This window comes from Montipora foliosa, chromosome 9 (assembly GCF_036669935.1).
Source record: "Montipora foliosa isolate CH-2021 chromosome 9, ASM3666993v2, whole genome shotgun sequence".
In the NCBI taxonomy this organism is placed as follows: domain Eukaryota; kingdom Metazoa; phylum Cnidaria; class Anthozoa; order Scleractinia; family Acroporidae; genus Montipora; species Montipora foliosa.
Genome location: NC_090877.1, coordinates 37,944,858 through 37,953,224, shown reverse-complemented (window position 1 = coordinate 37,953,224; position 8,367 = coordinate 37,944,858). Strand labels below are relative to the sequence as shown.

General features: G+C 40.2%; 1 protein-coding gene across 6 annotated transcripts in view; it reads left to right on the top strand.

The window, feature by feature from the left end:
* The first annotated feature begins 513 nt into the window (after positions 1–513).
* The window catches only part of LOC137971276 (choline dehydrogenase, mitochondrial-like), a 9,747-nt gene continuing 1,893 nt past the window's right edge, over positions 514–8,367 (top strand). Inside the window, exons 1-9 of one of the 6 annotated variants that reach the window (XM_068818075.1) lie at positions 532–637; positions 1,264–1,410; positions 1,945–2,000; positions 3,690–3,759; positions 3,915–4,185; positions 4,880–5,052; positions 6,201–6,706; positions 7,162–7,392; positions 8,017–8,218. In XM_068818075.1, coding sequence (XP_068674176.1) covers positions 1,995–2,000; positions 3,690–3,759; positions 3,915–4,185; positions 4,880–5,052; positions 6,201–6,706; positions 7,162–7,392; positions 8,017–8,218 — 1,459 coding nt within the window. In that variant the 5' untranslated portion in view covers positions 532–637; positions 1,264–1,410; positions 1,945–1,994. Of the gene's footprint in view, positions 638–1,263; positions 1,411–1,944; positions 2,001–3,689; positions 3,760–3,914; positions 4,186–4,879; positions 5,053–6,200; positions 6,707–7,161; positions 7,393–8,016; positions 8,219–8,367 lie in introns of all 6 variants that reach the window. The other 5 variants (XM_068818077.1, XM_068818073.1, XM_068818076.1 and 2 more) reach the window with 5 other exon arrangements.

Here is an 8,367-nt window from a genome sequence, read left to right as displayed (position 1 = left end):
GCAGTGTTGGCAGATGACGTTGAGTACTGTGTTGCATAAGGAATTTTAAGGGGATTTTTTTTGATATAGGCCTTGTCCATACGCATCCGTATTCGTTTGAAAACGAACTTTTTTCCCCGTTTTCAAAAAAATTCGCATCCACACGTAGCGTTTTCGCATCGTTTTCGCCCGTCCTCACGTATACGATGAATCGGTTTGAAAACGACAACTTTTAAACGATAACCCGACTGCCCATGCTTGACGCATGAATATTGGAATTATGAGCCCGCGAAATAATAAATTGGCGCCATCTTTGATTAGAATAGTCAGCTTTAAGAAATAGCAAAGCTAAATTTGCTTGAAAACAGGCAATTGGGTTTGAAATAAGCCCAAACATTGAAGTTAAGAAAGTGTCGCCCTGTCCGCCATCTTGAATAAGTTTATAATATTGCAAGGCGTTGAACTGGAACTTATAGTGTGACGTCAGCGTTTTCGAAAACGAGAAACCAGGCCTCGCTGGCTAAGAGAACTGATGGGATCTGGGAACGAGTGAAGTATCCCGAGGTTGAGGACATGTGATGGAGTGAGTACAAGGCTTTTTGGACGATTTCATGGATTATAATATTCTCCGTTAATGTCAGTTCTTTGGTTTTCACCGGTGAGTATTTTCATTCATCTCAATTTATATTTAAAATAACATAGACAAACATTTTTTTTTGTAAACGAATGGAATCGGTTCACATTTCCTTCACTCGTGTTTGGGCCTGCTGGTCAGTACTTTTCCGAGCTTGCACAGTTTTCCCGTTTTTACCGAAAATGTGCTGTTTACTCCTCATATGAACGTAAAGATTCTTAAATATATAAGAGGCACGGTACGACGCTATCGGATTTTCCACAACAATCTTCGATCTTTAAGAAGTGTTATAATACCCACAAATATTACATAATGCACCGGGACGTTCCATTTACGATTCTTTGTCGGATCTCTCTGAAAAACTTTTCCTGTCCCTCCACTATTTTGTCGGTGCCTTTGAAAAAAGATTTCTACCGGTCGAATTCTGATGGATCTCATCAATAGGAAGGGGGTACAAGGAAGGAGGGGGGGGGGGGGGTGGGGTTTGCAGGTTATAAATGAAATGTGCCAACAGGGGACGGGGAGGGGACGAATCTTTGCAGATCTGACTTTGCAATCGGAGAAAATGGGTGATTTGCGAGGGATTATCCTCCCACTCCACTAAACAAAACAACAGAAACCAAACCTGTGTCCCTTTGCATCTAAAACAGGGTTTGTCTAAAACACGGAATCCAGAATCTGGAATACATTTATGAAGCTAAAACAACTCATTTTGGCACGGAATTGCAGTGATAGTTGGCATCTCCATATGGCTTATGCAGCACCAATAGTAATACTAACTGGCAGGAGCAAGACCAGTTAAGTATTTACAATCACAGCTGAGGACTATTGAGGGCACTTCTAGCTGTGATCAGAGTGGGACTTGAAAACGGGTTTTCCGGCATTCAAGTCTGGTGCCCGAAGAACTCGGCCATGCTGCGGCGCGCGCCACATGTCTAAGGAATCCCCATACCCAGATCATGTGCACCTCCTTTTAATTATTACATTGTTTAGGGCATCTACTGGTACCATCAGTGGGATATGCTGATATCTGCACTCTAGTACTGGCACTTACCAAACTGCATTTCATTTAGTCACTTTCATTTTGATCAATCATAGTTGGTATCAAAGCTTTTAATTGGACATTGTCGAAAACAGTGCAGAGAAGGCAAAATCAAAAGAGAAAAACATTGTCTTCTTGAGGCAACTTTAGAGTAGCTTACCAAGCTTATGTCTCTCGTACATGAATCAGCATGCGACCAATCACTCAGCAGATGAAAGGCAATGGATCATTTCAATTGACTCTAGTTGAATGTCACATTCTGATACAAATTCTTGATTCTGTGTTTTAGGCAAACCTGGGCCTAAAACACAAAGATGGATCATTGGTTATAGAAAATAAATGATGGTAATGCACATTTTCTTTTTATACTCAAACACAGGACTGTACTATATCAAATATTTAGCTGTCAGCCTGAATATGTATTAGGTGATTTATTAAAACTTTTTTAACGTGCCACTCGAGCTACAAATTCTCTGGCAAGTTGACCTTGAGTCTGCCACACAGTCTGATCCAATTACAATCTAATAAAGAATCGTGTAAATTATGTTGTGCAATAATAAATTGCTATGCAAGGGATTACGTACATGTACTTGTAAATCTTGCTACAAGGACCACTCCTAAAAGGTACTGGTACAGTTCACGACTCTTTTAGTAATATAAATAACTTCTTGAGCAGCTGGCCTATTATTTTGTCCTAAAGAAACTGAACAGTAACATTTTTAGTTATAAAATTAATTGGAAATTTAGACAGCTTTCTGTCTTCCTTTCCCTTTAAGGAGTGATTCATGTAAAAAAAAAAAAGTTCTGTTCTGTTGTATCATTTCTATTTGTCCAATTGGCCTAAAAAGTCCTTATGGTGAGTGGTCAATTAACTTAGTTGTTACTGTATATTAGTGTCACAGCCATAAGTCCATTGGTTTGTCAACCCATTGTCACGCCACGGACACTTACTCATTCTCTCTTATACACCTGACAACATACTAATCTGTTTATACTCACAGGGGATGGGCAATCTGCGAGCCAGCGAGTCATGCGAGCCATACAAATTTCGCATTTAAGTCTAAGCACCCATTTCAAATAGCACTCACTCACACACTCACTATCCTTTTTACGTCAGTTATCCACTGCATCGCGGGTCTGACGGCGCATGGTCATTTGCTTCCATGGCTTCCTGTCTGTCGCATCCTCCGGCATCAGTCGGGACTCCCTAAGGTCCTCATAAGACTTCCCACCATGTCTTCCGTGGCCGTCCACGGGGCCTACGACCGTCTACCCTCATGCCACCTATTCTCCCAATCCATTCTTCACTCTGCTGGACATGGCCAAACCATCTGAGATGCTTCCGCCTGAGGACAGCACCAAGGTCTTCTATGTTCAACCTCAGGTGGAGGTCCTGTGTACTGATGTTATTAGTAGGTTTTATGGCACATATCCAGCGGAGCATAGCTCTTTCATTCCTAAGTAGCCGTGCCAGATCGTTTTGCCTCAGAGGCCAGTACTCAGATGCATATAGCAAGGCGCCCCTGACACAGGTGTTATACACTTTACCCCGCGTGTGTAAGGATAAACTCTTTGAACAGAGTATAGGAAGAAGCTCTCTGAACTTCCCCCAAGCGGCTCTGACTCTCGTTACAGTGGTAGCTTCACAGCCACCACTTGCAGCAATGGTGTCACCAAGATAACAAAAACAGTCCACAACAACTGATAAACTATTATTAAGTCTAAGCACCCATTTTAAAACGGTTAGCTTTCAATAACTGTGTGATTCGCATGTTGACTCGCCATCTTGGCTCGCATGACTGCGGGTCATGCCTTGCATGCCTTGCATGCCTCACTGGCTCGTACATTGTCCAAACTTGTACTCACAGATCCCAGAAAACGTGTTCAAAGCAAAAACATGCACCAAGAAGAGAGAAAACATTATTAAGAATTAGAAAGAAAGACTAAAGTGTAACCTGTGATGCATTATTTTGTACTTTGGTGGTTTCCTTTGGTACTCCTTTTATTATGATTATTAAATATTTTATATCACAGAAATACACATCAGGAATGGCTTGGTTGTCACTTGCAAGATGGCCTTTGAAAAGTAAATTTCCAATACTTGGTATGATAAATAGTTCATAATTTTATTTCATATACTGTGGAGTGCCCACAACATATATATGTTTGTCTTGCTTATGTCCATAGAAATAATATTAAGTGTTACTGTTTGTGTTTTAACGAGTATTTTTATTTTTTTTTTGCATTTTTGTTTGTTAGCTCGTCACCCTACTTTGCATCAAAGATGTCTTCTTTCTACTTTGAAGTTTTCTTCAACCCATGACTATGTCATTTGTGGGGCTGGATCGGCAGGTTGTGTTCTTGCAAACCGTCTGTCAGCAAATCCTGACAATAAAGTTATTTTACTGGAGGCTGGACCTAAAGACAGGACATGGAAGATTCATATGCCAGCTGCTCTTATTTATAACCTTTGTGACAATAAATACAACTGGTATTATGAAACAGAACCACAAGAGTATATGAATAATAGGTAATGGTTTTAAAGTAAATACATGTAGCCGCCAGTAGTTAAGCCTGTGGTGGGCCCACATCAAGCCTTTAATCATGCAGTATTTATGGTCAGGAAAGATCCTCGGTCAGGTTTAGGGTAAAGTCATTGATCTGTGATTTGAACATTTACAGTGTAATGTATTTTGCAATGCAGTTTGTTCACAGACATTTGGGGAGAAGCAGTGATTGCTAGATGTTTTCAGTTTTTCTTAAAGAGTAACATTGAAACGACGCGGCGTGTAACATTAAACAATCAGTAGGGAGTTTATCAAAGACGTCAGCTATGGCAACAATAGTTCCACAAAGTACATGTAAGAATATGATTGGTTAAAAAAGGAAAAATTCTCGTGCTGCATGTGCAGCACAAATTTCCGTGCATTTCTTTTTCATACTCCACAAAACAACAACTTGAAATTACCAAATTTTAGGTTTTGACGGCAGCTTGACCATATAACAGTGAACCATTCATTTTCTATTTTTACTTTAAAACAGTTCATACCCATCCAGTTACAGGATAGTTGGCCCATATTGTACCAGGTGAACAAGATGGAATAATCGCAAAATACCTGTGATAGTGCAAAGTTGTAGTTAACAGTGACGTTTTTGATGACATTGCCATTGTCATTGCTTATTAAACTCCCTATTAGCTTATCAGGAACTCTTTTGACTTGTAGGCGTGTCTACCAACCAAGGGGAAGAGTGTGGGGTGGTTCATCATCATTGAATGCAATGGTGTACATCAGGGGACATGCTTATGATTATGATCGCTGGGAACAGGAAGGAGCAAAAGGCTGGTCATATGCAGACTGCTTGCCTTATTTCAGGAAATCACAGACCCATGAGTTAGGTGAGGTTGGATTTGCTTGTACAAAGAAATATGTCAACAGCAAATTTTTTGCTTTCCTTTTTTTCTTGACTGCATTGTTTGTACATGTACTTTGAGAAAAATGCATGACATGTTAGGAGTTAGAGCTAGGACCCATGTTAAAGAGTAGGTAGTTCCTGGTGTTGTGGTCTATCTTCTGTTGTGTATCATGCTTGGGAAGGTAAAAAGGGGGCCACAGTAATTGGCGCAAGCTGTTGTAGCGCTCTGTCAGCTTGACTGGCAAAGTTAAGTAAATAAATAAATAATTTTGTGTCAGCTAGACAAGTTTCATGATAGTGAAAAGCGAGGTATTTTTTGGACTTAAGAAGTAACAGGTTGAGAAGGCTTTATCTGCAAGAAATTAAAATCCTGTGAAAGGCAAACTCTAGGCCAACTTTTGCACTAATTTGTTGCTTGAACTAATTGGTTATTGGTTGATTTACAGTGCAATAAAGAACAAATGCCAATAGTGTTTAGAGCTTTACATAGGTGTTATGGTGATAAAAAGACTCATTTAATGTAAGTGTAATTTTGTTTCTAAGGGGAGGGAGGGGAGGGGAGGGGAGGGGAGGGGAGGGGGGGGGTTAGTAGGTAGTGTACGTTTTGTAAGTATGTAAGGGTAATTTCCTTTTTGAAGGGGTAGATAGTAGTCAGTCAATTTTGTAAGTACTGTAATGATGAAATGTGCTGCTGATACTCTTATATCTGGTAACGTTATCAGTGGCATTGTTAGTCTTAATATTGTAAGTTGCAAGTGTGTACCGGATTTGCAAATGAATTTAAAAAAAAAGAGTGTTTCCTTATCCCCACTCTTATACTTGTGATATAAATGACAATTTTGACTCTGAAGGTGACAGTTTCCCAAAAACTCTAGTTTGAATCCAAGATCGTGTGCTCCAAAGACAGCTTTCCATCCATTCAGTCATGGCGGGTAAAATGAGAACCAGTGTAATTACTGGGTCAAGTTGTGCCTACAAGGGGGATTGGAGTAGCACCCACCCTGCTGTAAGTTACAGTAGAGGCTAAAGAAAAAGGAGCCTTTGGGTTGCCTTCTACTTTTGTTGGCCTCTTGTCTTGTCTTGTCTTGCTTATTGTAAATACTTTCAATTGCCAAATTGATGTGTTCTTAGGTCCGGATGATTATAGAGGTGGTGATGGTCCCCTCCATGTATCAAGAGGTAAATCAAACAATCCTCTCTATCAAGCATTTATTGATGCTGGTGTCCAAGCTGGTTATCCATTTACAGAAGATATGAATGGTTATCAACAAGAAGGATTTGGTTGGATGGACATGACGATCCACAAAGGTGTCAGATGGAATACAGCTAATGCCTATCTCAGGCCTGCTCTAAAGCGACCAAATCTTCGTGCAGACACAAAAGCAATGATTACCAGAATAGTGTTTGAGGACAACAGAGCTGTGGGTGTGGAGTACCATTATCAAAACCAATTGAAGCGTGTGAGGGCCAGAAAGGGAGTTATTTTAACATCTGGAGCTATTAACACACCTCAACTACTTAACTTGTCTGGCGTTGGAAATGCAGATGATTTGAAGAAACTTGGTATTCCTGTAAAGGCTCATTTACCCGGTGTTGGACAGAATCTCCAGGATCATTTGGAGATGTACTTTCACCAGGTTTTTACATTCTTTGCTTTTCTTTTTTATTCCTTAAGTTAATAACAATTTTAACAACAAAAACGATAGCATTTGTGATGTGAATTTCCTTCCACTGAGACAAACCCACAAACAAACTCTCAAAAAAGGCTAGTGTTGGGAACTATATTGTGGGAAGTGATTGCCAAATAATCTTGTAAACTGACAGTACTACATGTGTTATATACCGGTATTCCTCCATATTATTTTTATGAGGTTAGGTTAGAGTCCTATATTGTTCAGTGCTTATAGTTCCACAGTGTCATCAGCAATGTCTAAGTTTTGTCAGACTTCTTGATTTTTCCAATTTACCTTGAAGCTTAGTGACCTTTGATCAGGTTTCGTTAATATTTATCAAATATTAATGAATTATTACAACTCACAGGTGCAGTATTTGGCTGTTAGATACATGTAACATGCTCCTCTTTGTGTTTCAGGAATGTACAAAACCATTAAGTTTGTATCGCTCTCTCAAGTGGTGGAACATGGTACCTATAGGTGTCAAGTGGTTTCTCACCAGGACAGGGCCTTGTGCTACTGCACATCTTGAAGCTGGTGGCTTCATTCGTAGCAGGGAGGGCTTAGCTCATCCCAATATCCAGTACCATTTTCTACCGTCAGCCTTCAAAGATCATGGGAGGGAGACAGTGGAAAGAGAGGCCTTTCAAGTAAGGTCATAGCACTTAATACACAGGCAATAGTTTAACAGAGATTTGTTATTTAAGAAGCATTAATACATCTCTAGCAACTCATGGTTGGCCTGGGAGAGAGCTGCACACTGTCTTGTATTCACTATTAGGGAGTTTAAGAAACGACGATGGCTACGGCAATGACAACGTCAGACAGCAGTAATATTATTGGTTAAAAGGACCAAAATGATCGTGCTGCATGGGGTATGCATTTTTGAACATTTCTCTCCAATACTCGTCAAAACTACTACGTGTTCAAATTACCAAATTTGAGATTTTGATGACAACATGGACAAACTACAGCGAGTCCTTCAGTCTCACTCTTTACCTCAAATCCGTCCGTACCAATCCAGTTATAGGACACTTCGGCCATATTGTATATACTAATCAAGATGGAATAATCATGGAATACTTAAAAATAGCTCAAATGTATAATTTATTTTGAAGTGACGTTTTCGTCCCCGTAGCTGCCGTGGTTTCTCAAACTTCCTCTTGGAGTTTTGCGGCAAAATTGGATTCTGCAGTAGTACGCTATGGGCCCATCACAATCTTTATTTAAAGTTCAGTTTTGTGTTGAGGGGCATGGTGATTTCATTTTTCTAGGTGCATGTTGGTTCCATGCGGGCTACAAGTCGTGGATATGTAAAGCTGAAAACAGCTAATCCTTATGATCACCCGATCATTGATCCCAACTATTTGGCAACAGAGGAAGATAGAGTTGAGTTAAGGGAATCAATTCGACTTACAAGAGAAGTATTCAGCCAAAAGGCCTTTGATCCGTTTCGTGGAAGGGAACTGCAGCCAGGTGAGTTAGGGTCATTCTCACAGCTGTGCTTGTTAGTGTGGGGGTGTGATTTTGGGGGGGGGAGACACGATCACTGAGGTGAGGGCCATAGGCTCAGTGAGTTGGGGATGGGGAAATGTGGGGTGTAGTTAATACAATGTGCTTTTCTT